The following is a 25,131-nucleotide window of genomic DNA, read 5'->3' on the forward strand; positions in this document are numbered from 1 at the left end:
AGTTCATCCAAGTCACCAAGGAAAATAAGATTTCATGACAGCCAATGGAGGTGCACCTTAGTTCGCAACCAAAGTCACGTGCCGCTTTTCATCATGTGACTGCCCCGCGATCGCGGGGTCATGTCTGAAGTGGAGACCAGGAGCCAAGGCTGTCGGAGCTATACGCATGGCGCATTGAGCTTCGTCATATTCGCCAGGCTTCCATTTCCTCATATGTACCCTGCCAAACTTCGCCTCACAAATGCATCCCGCATCTTCGGATCCCTAGTAAGAAGCGAGTACGACGCTCACCGTTTCCGTTTATTCATATGACACTCAATTACCATGTTCCAAGTTTCCCGAGATACAACGTTCTAGACCTGTCTCCGAGTGCACTTCCTTGATCTTCGCCAACAAACCAACAGCGCGTCGAAGTTGCATCCTAGTAGCCATGAACGGGGCATCAGCACCGCGGCCTTCGCGGCCGACCAACACGAAGGAGCTTGCCGCAATGGGCGACAACTTCGAATTCCAACCTACCGTTCCCTTCAAGCACTGGGCTCGCTCAGCCGACGTCCTGTATCAAGAGGTTCGTGTTTGGCCATCTGTTCCGAAGATCGCGCAGCTCATCGTATCCAGGCAGGATTCGCCATGCAGGACCACGACTACAGGAAAGCATACGTCATGCTCTGGCGACACTCATCGCTTGTGCTGAAACACCTCGACACGCACCCTGACGCCAAACTTCCGGAAAACAAGGCCTTCACAAAGGCCCTACGCAAGCGCCAGGCGAATGAGGTCTTCAGGCGTCTCGAACAACTCAAACCGCTCATCGACAGTGAATACGACGAGTGGGCGCGGATGACCGCTGCGTCGAAGAAGGCCGCCATCGAGCAAGAAGACTCGAAACCCACGACCTACAATGATTTTGCAGCTCGGGACCCCTCTCTTGGTGGGAGAGCAAGAGTTCTGGACGCGGGCGACAACCAGGAGTTCGCGGTCGACTTGGCGCAACGAGATTTCATACGGCGGGACACAATGAAGAGGGGAATCCGCCGTGCTGGTGTTTCGGTGGAGCAGGAGCAAGAGCGCCGGAGAGGTGGTGCATGGGACGGCTGGCAAGGCGGACAGCCGGATACCACGAACGACGCCGAAGAATTGAGGAGACAAATGGAAGCCACTCGGCAAAGGCTTGATGACAACCAGGGCGGGTACCAGAGGGTTGAAGACGCTTTCAGCCAAACAGGCGCCTCACGCCCACATCCACCATCGCCTCCTCCCAAGATACCGAGCCAGCCGTACCACTACCCTTCCGTGTCGAAGCCAAAGCCAGTGCAGTGGGATTCTGCCCCACTGGAGCCTCGAAGGTCGGATATCGCGGCACCTTCAAAGCCTCCAAAAGAATTGGACATTCCGCCCTACAAACACGACGTTGTGCCGCCTTCTAGGCCGCTCAAGGAGTCTCTCCCAACGTACAAACGACTACCCACACCTGAACCAGCAGCACCAGCTGCCCCCACTCGACCTCCAAAGGAACAGGAGGTGGAGGCACCGGCCAAAGAGCAGCGCGTCGCATTCCGCCCTGCCGCGTACTTGGAGAATGGGGATCCTATCCGGCCCGTTTTCATTCCCAGCGACCTGCGTCATAAGTTCCTTGAGATTGCCTCAGGAAACACGCGCAAGGGCTTAGAGATGTGTGGCATTCTGTGCGGAAGGCCGATTAATAACGCACTTTTCATCAGCTGTCTCCTCATCCCCGAGCAGAAATGCACTTCGGACACATGCGAGACAGAAAACGAGTCTGCGCAACTCGAGTATTGTATCAACGAGGATCTTTTAGTTCTCGGCTGGATTCATACACACCCAACACAGACCTGCTTCATGAGCTCGCGTGATCTCCACACCCAGGCGGGGTACCAGATCATGATGCCTGAGAGTATTGCGATCGTGTGTGCCCCGCAACACCAGCCGTCGTAAGTTGACTCTTCTTGTCTTAAATTATGTATGCTAATGTTGCTCCAGGCATGGCATCTTCCGCCTGACGAACCCCCCTGGCCTCCCGCATATCCTCAACTGCAACCAGGCCGCGATGTTCCACCAACACCATATTGACAACATTTACACCAAGGCCAGCAACCCTCCTGGCCATGTGTTTCAGTCAGATAAGCTGCATTGGTACGTCAAGGACTTGCGACCCAAAAATTAGGATTCGAGAGGAGAACAGGTCCCGACGCAGCTGCGTCGCTCAAAGAGGAACGAGGTCGGCAACCGCAGCAGGGAGCTCAGTCCTCCATTGCTAAGGAGGAGCGCTCGGGTCAAATCAAAGACGGACTCGCCAAACCCGGCACGAACAGCAATATCGAAATTAAACCCATCCAAATCGGAGCGAGCTGCCAAGTCGGCCAGAAGCAAGGCTGAAGAAAAGCAGCGACTGACGCTTCCACGCGTATCATCAAATGATCCGAGTAGGAGTCGAGTCCGCGAGGCCAGGAGATGATGAGCATGATTTTATGAGCGCAAAATGGAAGGGGAAACCCTGTTATACATGGCGAGGCGTCCGGACGAGTTTTCACATGATGCATTGTTTGCATGTATAGCGAAGCAAGGGGTAATTCACATGATTCACGGCACTCCATTGTAGCAATACCATGACTGTTAGCACTTTCCAGCACCACCGGCCGCTTGACAGGTCCCGGCAATGACATCAATCGCCTACATTCACATACGTTTCAACATGCTGTGCATGTTTTTGGAGACGAGATCCATCTTCGTTGTTCCCAAGCTACTCACGTGCAGACTATGACTCCAGGCTTTAGGACCTGTCGTTGCGTTTTATGTTCTCAGACTTATTGCTGTTGGTCCATCTGAAATCAGACCCCGTCCGCAAGTACAGCTCCCATCATCAGACACAACCTTAGACCCAGCAGCCAAGAAAGCCGAGAAACTCTACCCTTCTTACCACCGCCTCGATTTAGACCGCCGCTCTCCCGAGACCAACTGGTCGTCCCAGTGGCCCCCTTGTCTATGAAAACTGCGGTTGCGGAAGAAGCACTAACAATACTGCCCTCTTGAATTCTTGATAGGATCCGTGCATATCTAATGCTGATGATAACTTCCTGAACTCCACATCCTCAAGGTTGGTCGGCCTGCCGGTCAGCTTCGCACTCGGTTGATACTACCATCGCCAATGCCATCGTCACAAGTTTGAAGAGATTTATGCGCATTGGAATGTAGGGCAGCGATTTGAGCAGTATTCTACCAAGCTCGGGAGTGTTCTCGAGATCACCAGGAGCTTCGAAGGTGTGGAGATGATTGCAATGCCATACGAGGAACACTTTCACTCATGCGCAGTCCTACATTTTATCATTGAACTATCGAAACAGCCTTAAAGGAGAGATTCCTAGCTATCATTGCCGATGTTGTTGAGGATGAGCCCTCAACCCTGGAGGTACTCAAGCTGAACAACGGCCCCTTCCCAAATTGGTCCCAAACCACGACCAACGTCAGTGGCCCACACCACCCATTTTTTGTCTTCACTGCCTTGACATGTAAACCAGACCGAATTGTCATGGAAATCATCATTTCCACTTCTTTAATCACATCATCTAACCCTTTCATAACGCAAGCTTTCCAAGCATGATTCTTCGGCAGTGAATCCCCTAATTCAGAAGACTCGCCCTAACCTTGTTCGGCCCGGCGACCGACAACCGAACACCCCACTGACATCGGTTCGCCCACGTGGAGACAAGGGAGGCTGGTCCCGGGGATCGGTCTCGGGGCCGAGATGGGTTAGATGCATCACAGGCCGGCTTGTTGCTGTCGGCGACTGAGCACGTCACTTCGAGAATTGGTATAGAATGCAGTGTGCAAGAATATAAGATCTTTTGACGATGCATCCATTGGTCGTTGGTGTGCAGAGGGATCACCGCCATCTTCTACCTCATCTTGACGGCACGATATCCTGCCATGTTTCGTTGTGCCCTCACATTGCTTGCTCTGCTGGGGTCTGCGACTGGCTTCACCGTTGATTCTAGAAGAACGTCCAACGAAAGCTTCATTTATAAAGACCCTTCACTTACACCCAAGGAGCGAGCCCAGGACCTGCTCGAACGGATGACATGGGCAGAAAAAGTTGGTCAACTGGGTGGTATCCGCAGGGCCGTGAGCAGAACGAACGGCAAGCCCGTATTCAACGAAACGTCCTTCAATGCGATAAGAAAGACGCAAAACGGGCAACTTGGTAAGGAGGCTCCGGCGAGTATCTCACAAAGACGATATTCACAAATCAACCGTACAGGTTCTGACACCAAATAGGTCTCGGATTCCAATTCAACTACGTCAATGACGTCCTACCGATAGTCAACGACCTCCGCGCTCAACAGGTGGATGAATCGCGTCTCGGCATCCCATACATTACGATTGCCGACTCGGTGAATGGCATCTGGATTTCAGGCGGCACCCTCTTTCCCGGCACAGTTTCCATGAGCTCATCTTGGAACCTGCCTCTCTTCGAGCAGGTCGTCGCCGCCATTCGTGAGGAAAACCTCGCCATCGGCGTGCAATGGGTTCTCTCACCCGAGGTTGACCTAGCCAAGGACCCTAGAAATGGGCGAAATGGCGAGATGTACGGCGAGGATGCCTATCTTGTTGGCGAATTTGCCACCAAATACATCCAGACAATGCAGGAAAAAGACGAGAATGGATGGGTCAAGGTCGCAACAACAATCAAGCACTGGGTCTACGGAACGGGAAGCGGTGGTGTCAACCGCGCGAGCATGCAGGGTGGGATCAACCATATTCTGAACGACCTCGCTCCGCCATACGTCAAGGCGATCAGGGACGCCAAACCACTGGCTCTCATGGCGTCCTACTCGAGTGTGGATCGTATCCCGTTGTCGATCAACAAATATCTTCTACAGACTGTTCTCCGTGGCATCTTAGGTTTTAAGGGACTTATCATGTCGGACGCCCACGCCATCGACTATCTCACCACAGAATCCAAGGTAGCGAGCTCACGATCCGATGCAGCCCTGAAAGCTCTACGTGCTGGACTGGAGCACGAGCTTCACCCAGGCGGTAACGGTCTTTTCACAGAGCTCATCAACCAAGCCAACGAAACGGATGTTGTTGCTCTTGTTGACACATCTGTGCTCGCTCTGCTGGAGATCAAGTTTACGACGGGCAGCTTCGACCGCCCACTTCCAACCCTCGAGCAAGCCAACAGGACGCTACGAAGCGAGGAGCACCTTGATGTCAACCGCAACATCACGCGGGAATCCATCGTATTGCTGAAGAATGACGGAATCCTGCCCCTGAAGCGGAGCGAGGTCCGTTCCATTGCTGTCATTGGGCCGTACGCTGACATTGTCAACGCCGGCATGTACGCAGCATGCAACGCCACGGATCCCGCGTACGGCGCTTCCTTCCGCCGCAGCCTCGAGCGCGAGATTGGCGCTGAGAACGTTCGTTTTGTCCAGGGAACCAGCATCCTCCCCTCAAACGACACAAGCACCAAAGGCATTGTAGACGCAGCAGCCGCTGCCCAAGAGGCCGGTTTCGCCGTCGTTGTGCTCGGTTCCGGCCTGGGAACATTTGATCCTGCAACTTTCAACAACGAGCGCACCGACGGCGAGGGCGATGCCCATGCAGACCTCGGATTTCCGGGGCAGCAAAAACAGCTCCTCGACGCGGTTCTCAACACCGGAGTGCCAACAGTTCTCATCCTCAGTTCGGGACAGACCTTCCTGCTGAGTGAATCGACCCAGCGGTCGGGTGCGATCCTGCACAGTTGGCTGAGCGGAGAGTTCACCGGCGACGCCCTCGTCGAGATCCTGTTTGGGGAAACGAACCCCAGCGGCAAGCTGACGGTCACGGTGCCGCAAGCCAACGGCGCCTTTCCCGTCGCGTACGACTATCTCCCGTCAGATGACGTGGGAGGGTTCGGCTCTGCGACGCTGTATGACTGGCACTGGCCGCAGGTGACGCGCTACTCGCCGCTGCGGTTCGGGTTCGGCCTGAGCTACACAACGTTTGCTTTTGGAGAAGCATATGCCCATAGCAGCGCAGCGACGAGAAGCCACAATGCAACCTCGGTTGTTGTGACGACATCGCTGACAAACACCGGCAGCCGAGCTGGAAAGGAGGTCGTGCAGCTGTACTACCGCCCCAAGTTCAGTGTCATTGAGTTCCCGGTCATGAAGCTCATTCGGTTCACAAAGATTGAACTTGGCGCAGGTGAGTCAACAGATGTCAGGTTCGAGGTGCCCAAGAGCGAGCTTGGATATTTTGTCAACGGCGAGTGGCATGTTGACGATGGCGGCTACTCCTTCTGGATCGGCAACAGTTCGCGAAAGGAGGATCTAGCGCTTGTTGAGGTGAAAATCTAGACGTCAAGGAAAAGGAAGAGGCCGAATACATAAATAGTACATAAAATTCAGAGCCTTGTTGATCGATGATCGAGACTTGGGTATCAGTATCATTATACAAACAGCGTTGAAGTGTTTCATCAGCATCAAGTCCCTCGGCTAGACAGCCAGTCCCAGTCCTGTGGCCCAAACCACGAAAGAAGCGGAGTGGCCATCTGTTCAATGCTAGGAGAGCTTTGCGACCCAGTATTGACTTGCCAATCAGAAGCTTCGACTTCCGTGTTTCCGTTGTGAGTATGGCAGACTGGGCCATCAGAGGCAAGAGAAGCAGTGCTCTTATGCCCGGACGCACGTGTATTGCATCTGTGGTCATCTTGGTTCACAAAGTCGCCGCCCCGTTCAAGCCCCTGAGCTGAGGCTTGCTCGATGAATCCCGGCTCTCGATCGTGTTCCTCGTCATCATCGCCGTCAGAGAACTCAGCCTGCCGGAGCAGACTATGTATGGCAAGTCTCTGTCGAGCTCTGGCAGCAGCCGAGAGTTGAGATTCTAAATCCCGACGACGTGTCGGCTCTTTGGTGGGGTCGAGTTTGAACGACGTCAAGTCGTCTTGTTGCTGAGAGAAGACGCCAATGCACCGCTGTAATTCTTCAATGATGGGTGCGACGAGTGCTGAGCTCGGGAAGAACCGCTTCAACGCCGTGAGACAAAGATCGGCTCGGCTGGCTGCAAATTCTGGCGCAGGACGGTCAGGGTCTCTGCCAAACCGGGATATGAAGAGTATCAGGCGAGCGGCATGGTAGGCGCAGATGGCAGTGTCGAACTCGAGACATTGGCGTTGTGTGCTTTGTTGGTTGAGATTTGTTAAAATTTGTATGATGGAGGTGGCATGTTCGAGGCATTGGCGCTCGCCAGCTGCAAGATCTGCGGGGTCTACTGCTTCAAGTACAATAGGAGGTGCTGCCTCTGGATATCCGGAAAGCAGGATCCGGTTGAGATCGCAGTGAGCCTGGTGCCAGGATATGTGCATCAAGACACGCCGTGGCAGCCAAGGACTCCCTAGAAGGCCTAGTGTTTGAGTTTCGGTCAATTGCGTCCCTTCTGGCATAACCATGCCAATGTCGGAGAGGGACTGCTGATGATGGCGGATGAGCTTGATCAGAGAAGGCAGCGACTCGTCCAAGGGGGCAACACTGCGGTTCAACTTCATGACGTCTCGTCGGATGGTTTCGAGCCTGACCAGGAGACGATACGTGCCATTCTCGCCTTGGCTCTTTGTCTCGAACTGTTCCTCGGGGCTGGGGAATTCAAGATAGATGGATTCGATGGGACAGAGCTCGAACTCGGGAAGGCCAATAGAGAAGTATCGCTCCATGATTTTGAGAGACCATACGATCCGGCGGCGGACCTCACGGCTAATTGGGTCCAGGTCTGGGCGCTCATAGTTGAGCCGCATGGCCGCGGCAAAGCGCGCCGCCGTAGCCGTCAGCATGAAGGCTCGCTGGAATGCCCCAGTCTCCATACGAAAGTGTATGATGAGGAGCAGCGTCTGTAGTCGAGGGATAGTCGGAGAGCCGAGATGAAGCCAGATGCTCTGCTCAGCACCTTGGATCCAGCGAGATGCGAGTTGTCTGTCCCGGCCCATATGCAGGGCAGCAATGGCGCAGACAGCCGAAGCGAGGGCCCGATGTACTTGAGCGTCCCTGCATCGTCGCTTTGTCGTCTCGGGGTGGAGGAACGCGTAGGATGGCAGAGGGTATATGTTCTCGAAAAAGGCGTCCACGAGGACCAGCATCTCTTCTGTGATGGGATGGCTTGGACTCGGAACGCCTTGGATGTCTCCATGGCCCACAGGAGAGGACTGGCTCAAGGTGGAGGAGGCGACTGATGGTGCTGCATGGTTTCGCAGGGGGCGCTTCGAGGTTGGGTAGGCACAAGGACGACCTTGACGCTTGCAGTTAGAACACTGAGGAGTCGTGGCAGAACACTTGATCTTTTTCTCGCGACACGCAACGCAAGCAACGCTACCACGTAACCTGCGAGGTTTGCTGCGAAGAGCTGTATGATCGAGCCCTTGTGGTGAAGCAGCCAACGAGCAAGCCAATCTCAGGCGCTCGCAATTGGTGCATGTGCCGTTTCGACGATCACATCGTACCTGGTGGAGTCAATAGCCAGAACCCAAAGGGAGGGCAAGAATAAGCGTTTGGTTCACAAAGCACGTACCTTGCGATATCTGCATTGAGAACAGGTCTCACGAGCAGTGGTCGATGTACTGGAATCGAAACATCCCACGAGCGACTCCATCACGATACAAGACAGGGTATAGGTAGGTCGGCGTGTAGCCAGGGATCAGGTATCTTTGAGGGAACAACCCTTGACCACAGATCTAACGTCTTCAAACTGGTTTGGATGGTGATTTGACAGCAAATTCAGCTGCATCGGCGAGACATGTCGTCTTCGATGAATTGGTCAGTCGAAGACCCACGTCGTGATGAATGATGAGCATCTGGACGGCGTGAAGGAAGCAACTTGCGAGACTGGGGTTGAGAAGGAGCGAAGGGTACCTCCCAAGGAAGGTAGGATTGTCGCGAGAGTGGAGGGCGATGTCACCATTTTAGCGTCGTCGTGCTGCATGATCGCACTGTTTTTGAACTGTATTTACCCGCCAGGGTCATGGAATATGGGACATTAAGAGCGCCACAGTCCCTGTCTTCAGCAACCGAAGTAGCGGCCCAACACAGTGCATTTCTGACAAGATTTCTCCTCACATTGGACCATTGGTGCCAAGCGGTTTCCCCCCTCCCAATCCGTCTGCCATCTGTTTCCCTCAGCTGCGATTCTCTTCATCGCAACAATTCTTTCCGATTGATTCATGTCGTTCCTAAGTGAACTGGGTCATCGCCAATTTGCGCCATCTTGAGCTCCAGCAGCTTCGTCATCGCCGTCACTACGGACTGGTACTCTTTTTCGTGGTATACGTTGAACAGCTCGAGAGGATCTTTCTCGCAGTCGAACAACTCCCACTCCTTCTCGTCTGCCGCCCCTGGCCTCGCTCCAGCAACATCCAGAGGCTCGTTATACCAGTAGATCAACTTGTATCTCTGGTCTCGCACCCCGTAATGCGCATACGCCTGGTGGATCACGTCGTTGTGCATCCAGTAGCGGTGATACGCAATCTGCTGCCAATCCGACGGTGTTCGACCTTGCAATAGTGGCCGGAAGGACTCTCCTTGCATATAGCTCGGCCTTATGAGCTTTGCGAAGTCAAGAAATGTTGGCGCAAAGTCCACATTGCAAATGATGTCGTCGCAAACCGATCCTCTGGCGATCTCAGCCGGATGCCGTATCAAGAACGGCATCTGGAACGACTCTTCGTACATGAAGCGTTTGTCGAACCATCCATGTTCTCCCAAGAAAAACCCCTGATCTGAGGTGTAAATGACGATGGTGTTGTCCGCAAGGTTGTTCTCATCCAGGTAGTCGAGGATTCGACCGACGTTATCGTCTACCGACTGGATCACCCGCAGATATCTCTGCATGTACCGCTGGAACTTGAATTCAGCGAGCTCTTTGCTGTCTTGGAAGCGGAAGACAGTTCCATCTTCCTTGTCGATAAGGAAGCTTGCGTCGGTGGGAATCTTGCGCTGGCTGGAGCCAGACTCTTGAACGACCCTCTCGCCAACGCGATTGCCCCCATCTGGCTGTACGAGACCGAGGTCCTGGTACGTCAAGTCTTCTGCCACGCGCATCTTGGCCACCTTGGCTGCTTTGGCGCGGTTCTTATAACAGTCATCATACGTCTCCGGCACGCGGATCGGTTTATCGGCATACAGCCCCTTGTGCTTGTCATCGCACTCCCACGACCGATGGGGTGCCTTGTGATGGCACATGACAAAGAAGGGCTTCTCCGTGTCTCTGGTTTGGGTGATCCAGTCAAGGCACTTGTCGGTGATAATATCGGTCACGTAACCAGTCTCCGTCCGCTCGCCGCTCGGCTCGATGAACTCGGGGTCCCAATAGTCGCCCTGCCCTGGTAGGATGGACCAGTAATCGAATCCCGTCGGTTCATGAGCGGCGCCCTCGCCCATGTGCCACTTGCCAACCATGGCGGTTCGGTAGCCGCCGGCCCGCAGGTGCTTGGCAACATTAGGCATATGCTTGTTGATTTTGTTGTCCAGGGTCATAACGCCGTTGACGTGGTTATGCGTTCCTGTCAGGATGGCGGCCCTCGACGGGGTGCAGATCGAATTGGTGACATAACAGTGGTTGAACTTCATGCCCTCGGTCGCCAACCGGTCAATATTGGGTGTATGGTTGATGCCTGCCCCGTATGCACTAATGGCTTTTGAAGCATGGTCATCAGCCATGATGAAGACAATATTGGGCCTGGATGCCGCCATGTCGGGCAAGGCGATGTCGAAGCTGTAGCCGAAGGAGCACGCAATGGTCAGGAGTTGGAAGAGGAAAGACTTCCTCGGTCATGGCCTCAATACACCCATTTATCATGTATGTCTAGGAGATGTCATAATCCATGACTTCTGACTCGAGTCTCATTGCCCAGTTGAGTCTTCCGGGCGAGTTGCCATGCACAAGCTAGCATTCTGGCCACACTGCAGACGAATGTCTGACTTGACAGCCCTACGTGGCCGACTGCCGGTCCCGACGTCGGTAGTCGGCCCCGCTCTCAAAACAAGAATGGTGTTTTCAACGGCCGGTCGCTAGGTTTAGATGGGACTTCCGGCCGACAGCCGGGTCGCACGCCATGGTCAATCAATCCAGCTCCAGCCAATCGCTGCAATCTCTTCAGCAATTCGAGATATTGCGTGCTCATCAACACCCCGAGGAGATGTCAACATGCAATCCCTGGCCCAGACATTCGGGTTTCCTTGCCCTGGATATGTTGACCATGATTGTTGAACGCAGGTTTACGGCTTCGAAGGCGACATCAACTGGGGTTGGGAGCTCTCGGGCAGACTTCAAAAGGGAAGCCAAGTACGCGGCCAAGGGAATCTACCTCCTGGACTCTTAGAGTCGAACTCGAACACCAAGGCAGCCAATTATCTGGTCCAAACCGTGATCAGAAGCTACTCATTTCGCGACCGCTTCAGCCATCATGTCGAAAGCTTTGGGCACTTTCCGAGCCGTCTACCTTGTCGCGCTTTGCTGTGTCGGCTCATTCTTGTTCGCGTACGACACAGGTATCGTTGGTGGCATCCTCACCTTTCCCAGTTTTCGGAGAGACTTTCGTTATGAAGAAAAGGATCGAGCAACTGTCGGTTCTAACTCGACCAGTCTTCTACAAGCTGGAGGTATGTAGAAGCCTTGAAATCATCCCCTGCCAACGTGAGCGGCAGCCCAAAAGCCAAGCAAATCTAACAACACGTCTTCAGCTTTCTTCGCTTGCTTTTTCGTCTGGCCTTTCACAGCCCGTTTTGGCCGCCGTTGGTCTATCGTTCTTGCTTCAGTCATCTTTAACATCGGCGCCGTCATCCAAACGATCAACACCCACTCGCTGGGCGCATTCTACGCTGCCCGCGTCATCAGCGGCATCGGTGTTGGCATGGCCACGGTCATCATCCCCATGTACTCGGCCGAGATGGCGCCCAAGAACATCCGCGGCACCCTCGGCAGCATGTTTCAGTTCTTCTTCACAATGGGTGTCATGACCTCGTACTGGATCGACTATGCCGTTGAGAAGCACATGGACGATGTGACAGCGCAGTGGCAAGTTCCCGTCGGCCTGCAACTCGTTCCAGGCGCCATTCTAGGCCTGGGCATGCTCTTTACCAGAGAAAGCACTCGCTGGCTGGCGAAGAAAGGTCGGATGGAGGAGGCCCTGGCGTCCTTGGTCTGGGTTCGCGGAGGAGACTCTCCAGACGTCGAGGAAGAGTAAGAAATTCCTTCGTATGCTTTACATAGCGAAGAATACTAACAACATACAGATGGGCCGAGATCCTGGCGGGGATTGAAGAGGAAGATCGTGTCAAGTCCGGTGTCACCTGGAAGGAGCTTCTGCAACCCATCAACAGATGGCGCGTAATTCTCATCATTGCTCTGCAGATTGGTAGGTCAATCGAGTTGAATACTGGACCGGTTCTGTTTGGTCTTTTATTAACCACGTTTTACAGGCGTTCAACTGACCGGGAATACATCGATGGCCTATTGTAAGTTTCGCTAGCACTTTTCTAGCCCAATGCATTTCTAACTTGTCCAGACGCACCTCAAATCTTCTCGCTCGTCGGCGCCGGCCAGAACAAGCTGCTTCTTACCGGCTTCTTCGGCGTCTGCAAGGTTGTAGCCTGTCTCTTCTTCCTGCTGTTCCTCGTTGAGCGCATCGGTCGCCGCGGCTCTCTGATGCTGGGCGCCTTCCTCATGGGCACGTACATGCTCATAGTCGCTGTCCTGACTGTCACGTTCCCGCCGAACCCAGACCAAGGCCTGACGCCGCCGTCGATTGCGTCCCTGACCATGATTTACCTCGAGGCTATGAGCTACAACATCTCCTGGGGCCCCGTGCCATGGGTGTACATGGGCGAGATCTTCCCAACGCGCATCCGCGAGGCGGGTATCGCAATTGGTACATCAACGCAGTGGCTTTTCAACTTTGTCTTCTCGCAGGTCACACCTCACGCTGTGGAGAATCTCGGCTGGCGCACGTTCCTGATGTTTGCCATATTCAACTGGGCGCTTGTTGTCTTCGTGTGGTTCTTCATCAAAGAGACGAAGGGGAAGTCGCTAGAGGAGATGGAAGCCTGTGAGTTTTCGGTCTTTCTCTCTGTCATATGTATCCTTGAAATGCTGACCCACAATAGTGTTTGCCCGACAAATCGGCGTCAAGGATCATGAGGCTGCGAGAGAGGGCACGAAGATTAATGGACCGGAAGATCAATCCGAGCTAAGATAGGTCGAGGGCCGAAGAAGATAGACTGGATGGAGCTCAGGCCTGTGTTCTGTTACGACGGGAGATATGCTACGACAGGCTTCCAATAATCTGTCAGCCTTCTGGGCATGGATTCAGTGACATATAGAACATCCACCTCTGATTTGGCTGGCCGCTCTAAGCCTTCCATACGCATAGTCTTCGAGAAGCTGAACACGTGATAGCACTCTTTCTGTCCTTGATCTGCGAGGGTTGTTGAGTTTACGAATGATTTGCCTGAAGTAGCACCCTCGTTTAAGGCCGTTGCGTCGTGACGCAAAATCAACCTTTTCAGGTGAAGGACAGTCGGCGGCAAGACATGAACAGGTAGTAATCCCTTACTACATGGTCCAAGGTTTAATGTGAAGTGACGACCTTGAGAACCATCCTTATAGTCATCTATCAGCACCTCGCATGAGAGCATGCGCCAGTGAGGCGACCAGCTAAGCGCCATCCCCTACATGCGTCCATTTAGGTACCTACCTACCTACCAACCTAGGTGCTTGTTTTGCCAGCGCATTTACGTTCCAGGCACTCAATTATTGATGGAAACCCTGATCGACCCCCTGATCTTGCCTGAAACACCCATCAACATGATGCTTTGGGGATTTGCGTGTCTATTTGATTCTATGAACGAGCATGTTGCTTGGTTTACTGAGAAACAAATACTTTCCCGGGACCAATGAAAACAGGGTTGGCAACATAATAGAGACTTGGACTGAGGTGCTAAAGAAGATAAAGTTCATCAGTATGGTGTCAGTGCGTGGTTTAGAGCAGAGTGAAGAGGTCCTCCGCAAGGTCTGAAGGTACGTAAAATATAGGCCGGGGGTCGAAATACATCTGAATGCTGGCCCTCTGCAGTCTGGAGGGCCCTCCGCAGTCCTTATATATACGTTTCTCGTAACCCTTAGCCTCTGATCGACCCCCAGCTCGGGGGCTCCGCAGGGCCGCCTGACATTCGACATACTGCGATATACCCACGATGACTGAACTCGGCCGGAACTTGCCAGAGGGCCTTCTGAATCTATCACGAATCTCTAGATCCTTGTAACGACTTTGGAGGCCGTTGCTAGTAGGACTGTAAGTTATAAGACCAAGAATTTCTTCAAAAGTGGTAGCGATCTTGCTGCATTCCATCTCAAGATCGTCTTCAAGGCCGACAGTGGCTGCCATATCAAAATTTCCTTCTCCACCTTCGACAACGTGGCTCAAAACACAAGACTCACTCTTATACTCCTCTTTTCCTCACTCTTTGGTCATCACTATGCTGCGGGTTGCAGATTGTCTAACGTGCGGACTCGCGGCACCCTCACGAGATCGAGGCCATGGGAGGATTCGTCCCTCGTGGCGGAGCTGGTTTCCAAGCAAATGCTCCAATTACCAGCCTTTTCAATCACGCTCACGACGCCGCGAATGGCTTCAGCCGCATGAACGACGGTTACGTCTCGACGACCTCAAGCATTGACGCGGCCATGGGTTGTATCAGGGATCACCACGGCGGCGATGGCTATGTCTATGCTATCGCCGCTGGTATGAACTTCATTGATGTTCGGGAAACTCTTCTCCACCATCACCCTCACCCCTACGAGTATGAGCTTGCTGTACTCGGAGGTTTCGAGTTACGGCAAATTAGAGGTGTGAGGACTGTTCGCAGCAACCTCGTGGTGGGCGAGACAGAAAACAACCAATACAACCGGAATTACGATAACCTGAGAGGCGAAGGCGCTCAACCTCAGCTCAAGTTGGAAGGGGATCATTGGCATTCTTCATTTTCCTCTTCTACTTATTCCATATTTTCTCATCCACCTAGCCATTCAACATGGCTCTGCCTTTGAAATGTACGTTTTCCATGAGATTAGGTATGTGAATACACAAGACCTTCAGGATAGCGTTTATAATCCGACCCAGGCAATATCGTGACAAGAAGCGGTGGAGCCCAGGTCAATTGAATTATGATGCGAGACCCTCAGGCTCGTGCACAACCTAGACATCAGACGAGACATGAATCAAGTCTATGGGTCCTTCAGATATTCTTTACCTTTGAAAGACTTTGATCGTAACACACCCAACTTTTGGTCGCGCTGGTCTGGCCCTTCGAGCAAGTAGCCGGTGACGCTTGGGTGATCCCTGGATTCCGTCCGGGCCTGCCATTTCATATATGATAGTGGGTTTCCAGATTTATGCGTTAGTCCAGGTAGTCATATGAGTCCCCGTGGCGTTTCGTAGATGGGATGGAAATCAGTTTTGTTGAAAAACGGGGGCCGGCCACCTTTCGCATTGCGACCAACTCTTCGAGTTGTGAGTTCACCACATCCGTGACATTACCAGGCTACCATGCCACTTGCCAATCGCCTCTTTATTCTCGTACCTCTTTCTTTTACGGCTTGTCGCTTTCGCCTTGACGGTGCTGCTCCTCGCTGCGGGCTCTTCGCCGGTCACAGGCTCGACCTACTTCTGGCTCGCCCTGAATACTTCCCGGCTTGGAGAGAATCTGATCGAAATCACACCAGCCGACACCTCGCAAAGCGGCAGCCCCCTTAGTCCAATCCTCGAGATTCTTCTCGGCGACTTCCGAGATGATCTTTTCAACGGCTTAGGAGAAGGGATGCAGGATCTGCAGGGTGCATTGATCGGAAATCTGACGTTGCGGTTGGGCGTGCGGGACACCTACTCTCTCTTCGTGCGAAACATATGCGAGGGAGATTACCCATCCGAGAGCGCCGGAAGCGCCTTGGAGTTTGACGACTGTATATCATACGAGGACAAGTCCGCGGGTACGTCATGCGTCTTCGAAGCTGATGTGAGACGCGATGCTGACAGCGCAGGCCTCCGACGGATCGCGGCCTCTATTCCCTCCACGTTTGCTCTCGGGCCCGCCAACGTTTCGATACCCCTCGTTGAAGCGGTCATCGACGCTGGACTCGGCCTTGCGCTTTGCTACAGGGGGTGCAAAGGCGCTCCTTGCGCTGCTCGTCGTCTCTGCCCTTGCGACGGGAACGTCGGTTGTTGTGTCAACCTTGACCGTGATACTGGCACCGCGGCGGTGGTTGGTGCGGATGAATTTGCTTGCTTCTGTACTAGCGGGGTTATCGCTGCCCCTTTTTGCGATAGTGACGATAGCGCTTATTCTCATCGGCTCTTCGGCGCTTAAGGAGGTGGGAGTGGGTGTTGGACTGGAGATCAGGAGAGGGGAGGCTTTCTGGGGGTGAGCTGGGCTGCTGCTGTGTTGTCACTGGGCAGTGCAATTTTGGTGGTTCATGGTCTGGTTTGTGAGCTTTAGGAAGACAAGCTTCAGGAGACGGAAAAGGGAAGAGGAAGAGATTGGAGATTGGAAAGGTATCTTGGACGAGGTCTGGACTGATCTGAATGTTGCACGAGGAGAGCGAGAGAAGAGGAGGAATTTGGGTACCCGTAGGAGCTCAGAAGCCCCTAGACGGAGGGTGTCAAGATTCGGTCGAGATGGCGAGCTCTGTTAGACCAAATTCTCGCTGTCAGGCTCTTGACCAGGGCCACACGAGACTGTCATGGAACCGATCGACTATTCCATTCCCAGGCGGTCACGATGCAAGTTCAGCAGTGGAGTTGATTTCATGAATACACGACCTAAACAGGCTGCCCTTACGCTTTCTCGTAGTCAATCTTCTTAAGCCGCAGATACGCATGCTTCGGGATCCTGGTCAGGAAAACCGCCTCCTCGTGCTCCCGGTTGCGCGCCTCCGAGATGGGCCGCAGCTCAAACCGCCACAGCAGCATGACCCAGAACAGACGCATCTCCAGCAGCGCCAGCCTCTTGCCAAAGCACATGCGGGGGCCGTCCCCGAAGCCCAGGAACGGCGCCGCGTTGGCGTCAAACGTCTCCTCCACGACCTCGCGCCCGTCGACGAACGACGCCTTGGTCTTGATCCACCGCTCCGGCAGAAAGTCGGTGATGGTCTTCTCGTCGTGCTCGCCGCCAAGTTTGCCCTTTGCCGCACGGGACGACTCGTGGCGCTTCTCCTCGTCCACTTTGATCGGGGCCGAGAAGTAGCCGGGCCCGTTGTTCGTGAAGGTCACGTTGGTGCCCGCGGGAATGGACACGCCGAGGACGGTGGTCGGGACTTGAGCCTGGCGGCTCATGATGGAAAGGGCCTTGGCGTGACGCGTGCTCTCCTGCATGAAGGCCTCGAGGTAGGGGATGTATACCGTCGGATCCGTCATCTCTTCCAACGTCGGTAGCCGCCCCTCGGCCTTGGCCTGGGGCCACTGCTTGTAGAACGTCTGGCGAAGCTTGCTCTGCACGCGCTGGTCGGCGGTGGTGTACTTGAGGCCCCATTGCAGTACGGAGGATGTCGTTTCGTGGCCGCCGATGAGGTACCCCAGGAGCTGCGGCACGTTAGAGAAAGGTCAACCCGGGTCGATGGCGATGTGCTAGGGATGCACGTTGAAGGAAGTGCGCCACGACAAACGACAAGCACGTACCTCGTCCATGATCACCTCGCTGTAATAGTCCGGTTTCCTGCCCTCCTTCTTCGCCAAGACGTCCTCGCGGGCCAGCAGCTGGTCCATGGCACTGCGGTCCGGATGCCCCGCGTGAAGTCTCTCGAGGCTCTTGCTAATCTCGCGCCGCGCCATGGCGCGATACGTCTTGAGCGCCCCGCGCATGCTGGGGACGACGTTGCGGTAGAACCAGGCGTTGTACACGGGCAAGATCGACTTGATGTTGACGCCGATGCTGTCAGCGATGGTCTTGCACGCCTGCAGTTCCCGCAGCATGGGCGGGTCGTCGAACTCGAGGACCTCATCGCCGTCGCCGCCGCCGGCCGCCCTGGGCGCGGGCAGGGATGCCGTTTCGCGCTGCAGGCTGTCGAGCTTGACCTGCAGCTGCGACTGGTGCTTCTCGAGGCCGAAGGAGGCGCCCATGATCATGTCGAGGGCGGCGTGGTGGACGTCCGTGTTGGCGTTGAAGAGGCGGCCGTCGGCGACGGCGGCCTTTTGCGCCCAGAGGTCGAGCAGCCAGAGGATCTTTTCGTGGATGTGCGGGGCCGAGACCTGGCGGAGGAAGGTGGGCGTCATGAGCTCGCGGACGAGGGACATGTTCTTCTTGTGCTGGGGGTTGCGGGATTGGAGGGCGATCATCTGGTGCGGGACGGCGATGCTGAAGATGTCGCGCGTCAGGAGGCTGCGGTCAAACTCCTTGAGGCGGCGCACGGAGATGTTTTGCGCCTCGCGGTGGTCGAAGAGGAAGACGGCGGGCGGACGAAAGGGGCTCGTGAAAAATTGGACCATGGGCGACTTGTGTTTGATGGCCTGGCTCACGAACCATTCGCGACGGTCGCCGGAGCTGATGATGTCCGGAACGTCCCCCAGAATGCGGTTGGCCGAGTGCTTGTTGTAGGGTATGCCAGGGATGGGCCTCGGCAGCATGAATCGGCGAAACAGCAGGAGGAAGACAACTGCTGTCAAGACCTTGGCCGCGAGGGCGACATGGCCCGGGGCTGTGAAGCCGGCGACGGTGACGGGGCTGGGCGACCACATGGTTCGTTCGCCGGAAGATGCGTTGTGTGAGCGCTTGTCAACAAGACGCGATGGAAAGCTAGACGGCAGCGTGTTGCCCAGATGTGCTGGGGCTCATCAGCACTTTATACACGCGGATCACCACCCTTGCGGTGCCGGGATGCTCGATTGTGGTTCCCTGCAGTTGAGAGCTCGATTGTGGTTCCCTGCAGTTGAGAGCTGCGGAAGGTTTTCTCAACCACTCATAAACCCAGCGGCCACGCGTGCACCAGGGTTCAGTCGAAGCTCAGCTTACAGGACTTGGCTGACAGCAGCAGGCGTCGATTGGGCCGAGTGCGCTGAAGGCTGCCTGTCTTACTGCGTCTGACGTGAGACACGGATGAGCCGATAAGGCAGGAAATGGAGGGTTTTCTACCTAGCTATATAGGTACTTTGGGCAGAATAAGTCGCTGAAATCCGACTAGATTGTAACGTTGGCGATTGGTAAGATGGCATATGCTATACCTGACGGCGGGGGTATGCGTCCCAACAAGAACGTGAGGAGAAGGTTTCGGCATATCCTTGTCAAATCAGGCTGGCAGTTGATGATTTGCGCAGGGAGGGTACGGCGTTGATGCACGATGTCACATCGGTGGCTTTCATTGAGGGCCCCGGCGCAGATGGGGCGCAGAACGTGGGAGGTTTGATTCCGATTCATCCATGAGGCTGCAGCGTGCTTTGAATATAAACCATGTCATTGGGTAGCGGTAGTTGAGCAAGGCACACAGTAGAGGCGAGGCCTTGGCAGCAAACGCGCTTCGGCACCTAATTGGTACGTTGAGGGGTATGTTGAGGGTTGCATGCGTGTCCAGATTCATATCGAGATGTATCTGGTCCGTGTAGGAATGGTCGAACCAGCTCCAGCGGCCCAGATAGACATCGGCACGGCGCTCTGCACGCTCCGGGCTCCGACGGGATTCAGTCAAGTCAGGTCAGGAACAAGGCCAGAGGGTAGTGGATGGGGGAAAAAAAATACAAGAAGGGACATGTTGGGCCTGTAGTTCGACACAGTGAATAGCTTGTTGTAGTGTGCTCGCATTCTTTGAAAGCCGGACCAGAAACAGGCATGACCAGTAAAAGTGGCCCAAGTAAGGTTGTCCTGGCTCTACGGCAAGAGTAGGCATGTTTGCCCTGAGCGAAGAATTGACTACTGACATGTACAAGGTGCAGTTTTCTCTGGCCAAACGATTGATACTTCACTGGCGTTTCTCGACCTACAACAAAATAGGGCACCTGGCTTCCAAACACAAAGCTAACTTTGACGTGGTCGCCACGTCGTATCATGACAGGGGATTCCATATCGAGGGCTGTACATAGTATTGGCCCGCCCTTGTAAGCACGTGTAGGTGTTCACGACAAGTTTGTACCATGTCTCTCGAGGTGGGACTCGAACGATGCCCTGGACTTGAAGGACCAAGTCTAAGAAGCCAAACCGAGGCGTGTGGTGAAGTTGCATCTGTAAAAGGACAGCATCCTTGATCGGGATTCGACTCGTGAACATGATATGGATCATGTGATTGAAGCATGGCCTTTGATTTTAGGTCTGGGAACAGTGTGCTGCGTTGGTCCAATGACCGTGGTCCCAAAGCAGAGCAATTGACCAGCTTGTTGAACCAATATTAGGGGATTCCCTGGGGCGGTGATCAGGATGGTGATATCTGGGATTCACAGCTCTCAGGAGCACGTGAATCACGGCTTACGTGATCGGTGAATCAGATGGGTATATCTGACTCACGTAGGTAGTGGTAATTCAGAGAGATAGCATCAATCACATCACAAGTCTTATATCACCTACCCTACCTATTCAGAGCTCGCAGGCACAGCCAAAGTACTGAATTGGGGTTCACGTAAGCAGTGAAGCCCTCTCAACAAGCTCCAAGCAAGAAATTGACCAGCTCCAAGCAAATGACCAGCTCCAAGCAAGCAAATGACCAGCTCCAAGCAAGCAAATGACCAGCTCCAAGCAATGGATATCAAGATTGCGAGCGGAACACCAGGGCACCTCTGACAAGGTGACATGCCTTGGGCCACGCTGGATAGATCTCGGGGCATCTCTGGGCCATTCGGGGTAAAGGCGCTCGAGCGAACCCACACAGTGCAAAGAGTGCGCGACGGGCTGTGGGAACCGTGGCCTCGGGACGCTGCACCTCATCTCACTCCTCACCTCGGGGCCTCCCTCACCTCGAGGCCTCCCTCACCTCCCTAGCATCGTAACCAGCGACGTGACCTCGCTTTCATCGACATTCTCTCAAGCATAGCACGGCCATCTCCACCGCAGTCTTTTCCACATGTAGTGAATCAGCACCCCTTCGATCTTGACCCAGATTCCCGAGAGTCTCGCACCATGGCCGTTAAGAGCAGGCAGCCGAGCGGCTCGCGCAGCCCCGACGCCGACGGACATGAGGCCCAGGAACCCGCTGATGCCCGCCGACTTTGTCGACGAGCGGGCGCCGCCCGACGGGTGCGCCTCGGGCTCGGCCTCGGGCTCGGCCTCGGACAAGCAGACGACAGGCGGCGAGGCGCGCCTCGTCGTGACGGCGCAAGACAACGCGCGCGTGCTGCGGCGCATCGACCTCTACGTGCTGCCGCTGATGCTGGGCGTCTACTTTCTGCAGTCGCTCGACAAGACGACGCTCGCGTACGCGTCCGTCTTTGGGCTCATCGAGGACACGGGCCTGCGGGGCGACGAGTACTCGTGGCTCGGCTCCGTCGTGTACGTCGCGCAGCTCGTCATGCAGTTCCCGCTGGCGTGGCTGCTCGTCAAGATGCCGCTCGGGCGCTTCACGGCGTGCATGGTGGCCCTCTGGGGCACCACGCTCGCGGCCATGGCGGCGGCGCGCTCCTTCCCGTCGCTGCTCGTCATGCGCTTCCTGCTGGGCGCCTTTGAGGCGAGCGTCGCGCCGAGCTTCATCGCGCTGACGCACATGTTCTGGCGCCGCCGCGAGCAGCCGCTGCGCATGTCCTTGTGGTACGCCATGAACGGCTTCACCGCCATGTTCGGCAGCCTCATGACGTGGGGGCTCGCGCGCATCCCGTCGACGCTGCGGCCCTACCAGGTCATCTTCCTGTTCTTCGGCCTCGTCACCGTCGCCTTTGCCGTCGTCATGTTCCGCTGCATGCCCGACGCGCCGGCCGACGCCCGCTTCCTGACGCCGCGCGACCGCCGCATCGCCGTCGAGCGCCTGCGCCTGGGCCTGCGCGCCTCCCAGGCGGGCGCCAGCAGCGCGCGGCAGTGGCGGTGGGCGCACGTCCACGAGACGATCCGCGACCCCAAGACGTGGCTCTGGTTCGGCCTCATCTTTAGCATTTCGTACGTTTGTCTGGTCGTCCTTTTCCGTCTTTTTCATTCCCGTCTTTTCATTCCCGTCTTTTCCATACCTGTCTCTTCTTCCTAACCGGTCAAGGGTCCCCTCGGGTGGTGTCGGCAGCTTTGGCCCGCTCATCATCGAGTCGTTCGGCTTCGACCCCTTTACGGCCATTCTCTTCAACGCGCCGTTCGGCCTCGTGCAGCTCGTGTCGACGGTCGGCGGCGCCCTCGTCGCGCAGCGGCTCCGTCGCAAGGGCCCCGTCATCGCGGCGCTCTGCGTGGCGCCCATTGCCGGGTGCTACGTGCTCATGACGACGCCGCGGTCGCCTGAGCGCAAGGCGACGCTGCTGCTGGGGTACTACTTGATCTCTGTGTATCCGGGCATGAGTACGTTCTCTCTCTCTCTCTCCCTGTCTCCCTCTCTCTCTCCCTCTCCGCTCTTGCACAGTTCTTGAACCAAAAGCATGCTGACGGACAGTCCCCAGTCCCCCTGATGTACTCGTGGTCGGCAGCCAACACGGCGGGCGACACGAAGCGCAAGTGCAACGCGTCGGCCATGTTCGTGGGCCAGTCGCTCGGCAACATCATCGGCCCGCTGCTGTACCGGCCGGCCGAGGCGCCCGAGTACTACCGCGGGCTCTGGTGGAACCTCGTGCTGTACCTCGCCGTCGTGGGGCTCGTCGGCGTCACGACGGCGCACGTCGCGGCGCTCAACGCGCGGCACGCGCTGACGAGGGTCAGGAGGGGCAAGCCGGCTGGGGTGCGGGATCGGAGCCTCGAGGAGGAGGAGGGCGGGGAGGGCGAGGGCGAGGGCGGTGCGTGGGCGGTCGACGATGCGACGGATCTGGAGAACGAGGACTTTGTGTTTGTGTATTGAGGTTGTGCCCGTCTGAGAAATTGTGCCCGTTATCGAGAGACGTCTATCGAGAGATTGTGCTTGTTTGTTGGAAGAAGATGGCAAAGAATGGATGAGGCTCCAAGCGGCGGGGCAGACGAGGTTCCTGGAGATGAATTCAGGGCCTTCACGTGCTGTGACTGCCTGCCGCGGCTGGTTCTTGGTGTCTGAGGGTCTGAGGTGTGACGGCAGGCGCTAGGGCGAGCTAACGTCGACAAGGCTGACGTGCCTTGGCACCAGGCAGGACAAGGCAGGTAACGGGTCCCAACAATTTACAGGGCCTCCGTTCAGGCTCCAGGCTCCAGGCAGTTCAACAGTCCCAGTCCGGCGGTCCCAGTCTAGTGCCGTCTGAGCCACCGCCCCCAGGCCAATGGCTGCGAGCCTCAAGCCTCAAGCCTCGAGCTTCACGCTGCAACAGCACGCGACGAGCGCCTTCCACAAGACGTGATGGTCCTGCTCTGCGTCGCTGCCGTGTCGGATAGAACCTGGCATCGCCTCGAACGTTTTTAGGCTGTCATCTTCTTGATCTTGAGACGCGACATCATCTAATCTGCATCATCATCATCATCGTCATGATCATCACCAAATCCGCTGTATCACCAGTCACCATCATTATCATGATCATCACCAGATCCGCGACATGACCCAATCTGCTGCATGACCTAGCATCATCATCTACATTATCATCACCAAATCTGCTGCATTACCATCACCATCACCAAATCTGCTGCACCACCCAGCATCATCATCTAGCTGCTCCATACAACCATGCATCGCGAACCGTCGCCAGATGCTACGCCTCCCACACCCAAGGCCGATGCACCCATTGATGCACCCACCGATGCACTCACCTCTGCACCCACATCTGCGACAACACCAAGTGCCGTCGACCGTCCTCACTCCCCAGCCAGCATCCACTCGGTATCTCAACCTCAGCCAGGTTTTCAGCCTGACCCTCAATCCCCCCATCAACCCGTGCCGCCCTATCCACACGAACCCGACGTCCTGCCGCCCTACGAACCAGAGGCCGACGAGTCAACGAACCCCAACGATTTCCTCGACAACCTAGACGCCTTTATCGCCATCTGCCCCGACCTCATCCTGCCCATCACGGCCATCCCGCCCGCGCCAACCTGGCATGGGACTTCTGTCCCGGCCGACCGCGAAGCCCGGACCGCCACCGACCATACCAACCGTAGCAGTAGCGGTAGCAGTAGCGGTAGCAGCACCACCATCAACGATGCTCCAGGCCCCCCCTCCGTTTCCCCCAACACCTTCCGCCTCTGCTGCAGTATAGTCCATCACTTCTTCACAGCCATCGCCTCGCGCCAGGACGATGTCGTCCGCCTCTTCATCACCCGCGGCCTCGTCTCCCCCGACGTCCCTTCCGTCACCGGCGAGACGCCTCTGCTAGCTGCCGTCCGCGCCGGCGACGGCACCACCCTCTGCGCCCTCGTCGAGCTCGGCGCCACCGTCGACGCCTACGGCTCGACCGACGAGGCGGACGTCCACAACCCGCGCCGCACGCCCCTACAGTACGCCGCCGCCCTGGGCCGCCTGCCGCTCGTGAAGCTGCTGCGCGAAGACTTTGGCGCCGACGACGCCCTCGTCGCGCCCGATGGCGAGATCGCCCTGCGCCTCGCCGCCCGCGGCCGCCACCGCGACGTTGTCGCCTACTTGCCCGCACGTCGCGCCGGCGCAGGCCTGCGCGTCAAGACGGCCCTGCGCCGGGGCGCCTCACGCGTGGCTCGCGTCGCGCGCGGCGTTGGCATGGTGTTCTACGTCGTGCTGTGGGAGTGCCCGCTCATGCTGACGTATTACCCGCTGCGCGAGGCGTGGCGCGCGCGCCACCGTTTTCGCCGGCTGGAAGAAGCACTAAGACGTCGAGGATCGCTAGAATATGCTCAATGAAGTCAAAAGAAACCTAATGAAGATACCAAGAAGAGACGACTCTAGTAAACTCGTAAGGAAACTACTATACCGGCTGAATAACAAAACAGACAAATGAAATCACCTCAGCGTCAAGCGATCGTTCTGAAGATACAGGCGAGTGTCTAACCAGAGACGATTAGGCGCGTCTACTCATCTCAGAGGTCGTATAGTGAAGCAGGGACGTTTTTTTTTTGTTGATTTTAA

General features: G+C 55.8%; 10 protein-coding genes across 10 annotated transcripts; 6 read left to right on the forward strand and 4 right to left on the reverse strand.

Moving 5' to 3' along the window:
* Positions 1 to 630: 630 nt before the first annotated feature.
* VDAG_02174 (STAM binding protein) lies at positions 631 to 2,185 on the forward strand (the record flags this gene model as incomplete). The annotated part of the gene is made up of 2 exons (XM_009658203.1): positions 631 to 1,952; positions 2,002 to 2,185. 2 exons carry the CDS (start codon positions 631 to 633, stop codon positions 2,183 to 2,185), a joined length of 1,506 nt encoding a protein of 501 aa, XP_009656498.1.
* Positions 2,186 to 3,945: 1,760 nt separating this feature from the next.
* Positions 3,946 to 6,365, forward strand: VDAG_02175 (beta-glucosidase; the record flags this gene model as incomplete). Its single annotated transcript, XM_009658204.1, has 2 exons — positions 3,946 to 4,219; positions 4,294 to 6,365. 2 exons carry the CDS (start codon positions 3,946 to 3,948, stop codon positions 6,363 to 6,365), a joined length of 2,346 nt encoding a protein of 781 aa, XP_009656499.1.
* Positions 6,366 to 6,394: 29 nt separating this feature from the next.
* On the reverse strand, positions 6,395 to 8,500 carry VDAG_02176 (uncharacterized protein). The gene has a single exon (XM_009658205.1). It carries the CDS (start codon positions 8,135 to 8,137, stop codon positions 6,491 to 6,493), a length of 1,647 nt encoding a protein of 548 aa, XP_009656500.1. The 5' UTR covers positions 8,138 to 8,500; the 3' UTR covers positions 6,395 to 6,490.
* Positions 8,501 to 9,212: 712 nt separating this feature from the next.
* Positions 9,213 to 10,742, reverse strand: VDAG_02177 (extracellular sulfatase Sulf-2; the record flags this gene model as incomplete). The annotated part of the gene is made up of 1 exon (XM_009658206.1): positions 9,213 to 10,742. One exon carries the CDS (start codon positions 10,740 to 10,742, stop codon positions 9,213 to 9,215), a length of 1,530 nt encoding a protein of 509 aa, XP_009656501.1.
* Positions 10,743 to 11,455: 713 nt separating this feature from the next.
* Positions 11,456 to 13,246, forward strand: VDAG_02178 (quinate permease; the record flags this gene model as incomplete). Its single annotated transcript, XM_009658207.1, has 5 exons — positions 11,456 to 11,651; positions 11,733 to 12,231; positions 12,285 to 12,406; positions 12,557 to 13,096; positions 13,155 to 13,246. The coding sequence occupies 5 exons, from the start codon at positions 11,456 to 11,458 to the stop codon at positions 13,244 to 13,246; spliced, it is 1,449 nt and encodes a 482-aa protein (XP_009656502.1).
* A 783-nt stretch (positions 13,247 to 14,029) lies between these two features.
* Positions 14,030 to 14,434, reverse strand: VDAG_02179 (uncharacterized protein; the record flags this gene model as incomplete). The annotated part of the gene is made up of 1 exon (XM_009658208.1): positions 14,030 to 14,434. The coding sequence occupies one exon, from the start codon at positions 14,432 to 14,434 to the stop codon at positions 14,030 to 14,032; it is 405 nt and encodes a 134-aa protein (XP_009656503.1).
* A 152-nt stretch (positions 14,435 to 14,586) lies between these two features.
* Positions 14,587 to 16,470, forward strand: VDAG_02180 (heat-labile enterotoxin IIB; the record flags this gene model as incomplete). The annotated part of the gene is made up of 4 exons (XM_009658209.1): positions 14,587 to 14,791; positions 15,772 to 16,035; positions 16,087 to 16,311; positions 16,373 to 16,470. The coding sequence occupies 4 exons, from the start codon at positions 14,587 to 14,589 to the stop codon at positions 16,468 to 16,470; spliced, it is 792 nt and encodes a 263-aa protein (XP_009656504.1).
* Positions 16,471 to 16,879: 409 nt separating this feature from the next.
* On the reverse strand, positions 16,880 to 18,775 carry VDAG_02181 (cytochrome P450 monooxygenase; the record flags this gene model as incomplete). The annotated part of the gene is made up of 2 exons (XM_009658210.1): positions 16,880 to 17,623; positions 17,720 to 18,775. The coding sequence occupies 2 exons, from the start codon at positions 18,773 to 18,775 to the stop codon at positions 16,880 to 16,882; spliced, it is 1,800 nt and encodes a 599-aa protein (XP_009656505.1).
* A 2,417-nt stretch (positions 18,776 to 21,192) lies between these two features.
* VDAG_02182 (allantoate permease) lies at positions 21,193 to 22,977 on the forward strand (the record flags this gene model as incomplete). The annotated part of the gene is made up of 3 exons (XM_009658211.1): positions 21,193 to 22,103; positions 22,198 to 22,487; positions 22,586 to 22,977. 3 exons carry the CDS (start codon positions 21,193 to 21,195, stop codon positions 22,975 to 22,977), a joined length of 1,593 nt encoding a protein of 530 aa, XP_009656506.1.
* Positions 22,978 to 23,763: 786 nt separating this feature from the next.
* VDAG_02183 (uncharacterized protein) lies at positions 23,764 to 24,906 on the forward strand (the record flags this gene model as incomplete). Its single annotated transcript, XM_009658212.1, has 1 exon — positions 23,764 to 24,906. One exon carries the CDS (start codon positions 23,764 to 23,766, stop codon positions 24,904 to 24,906), a length of 1,143 nt encoding a protein of 380 aa, XP_009656507.1.
* Positions 24,907 to 25,131: the final 225 nt, after the last annotated feature.

Source organism: Verticillium dahliae, genomic scaffold (assembly GCF_000150675.1).
Source record: "Verticillium dahliae VdLs.17 supercont1.3 genomic scaffold, whole genome shotgun sequence".
Taxonomy (NCBI): domain Eukaryota; kingdom Fungi; phylum Ascomycota; class Sordariomycetes; order Glomerellales; family Plectosphaerellaceae; genus Verticillium; species Verticillium dahliae.

Excerpts from the sequence above, each read along its gene's own strand:
- VDAG_02176 (XM_009658205.1), bottom strand. The coding sequence starts at position 8,137 with ATGCTGGTCCTCGTGGACGCCTTTTTCGAGAACATATACCCTCTGCCA.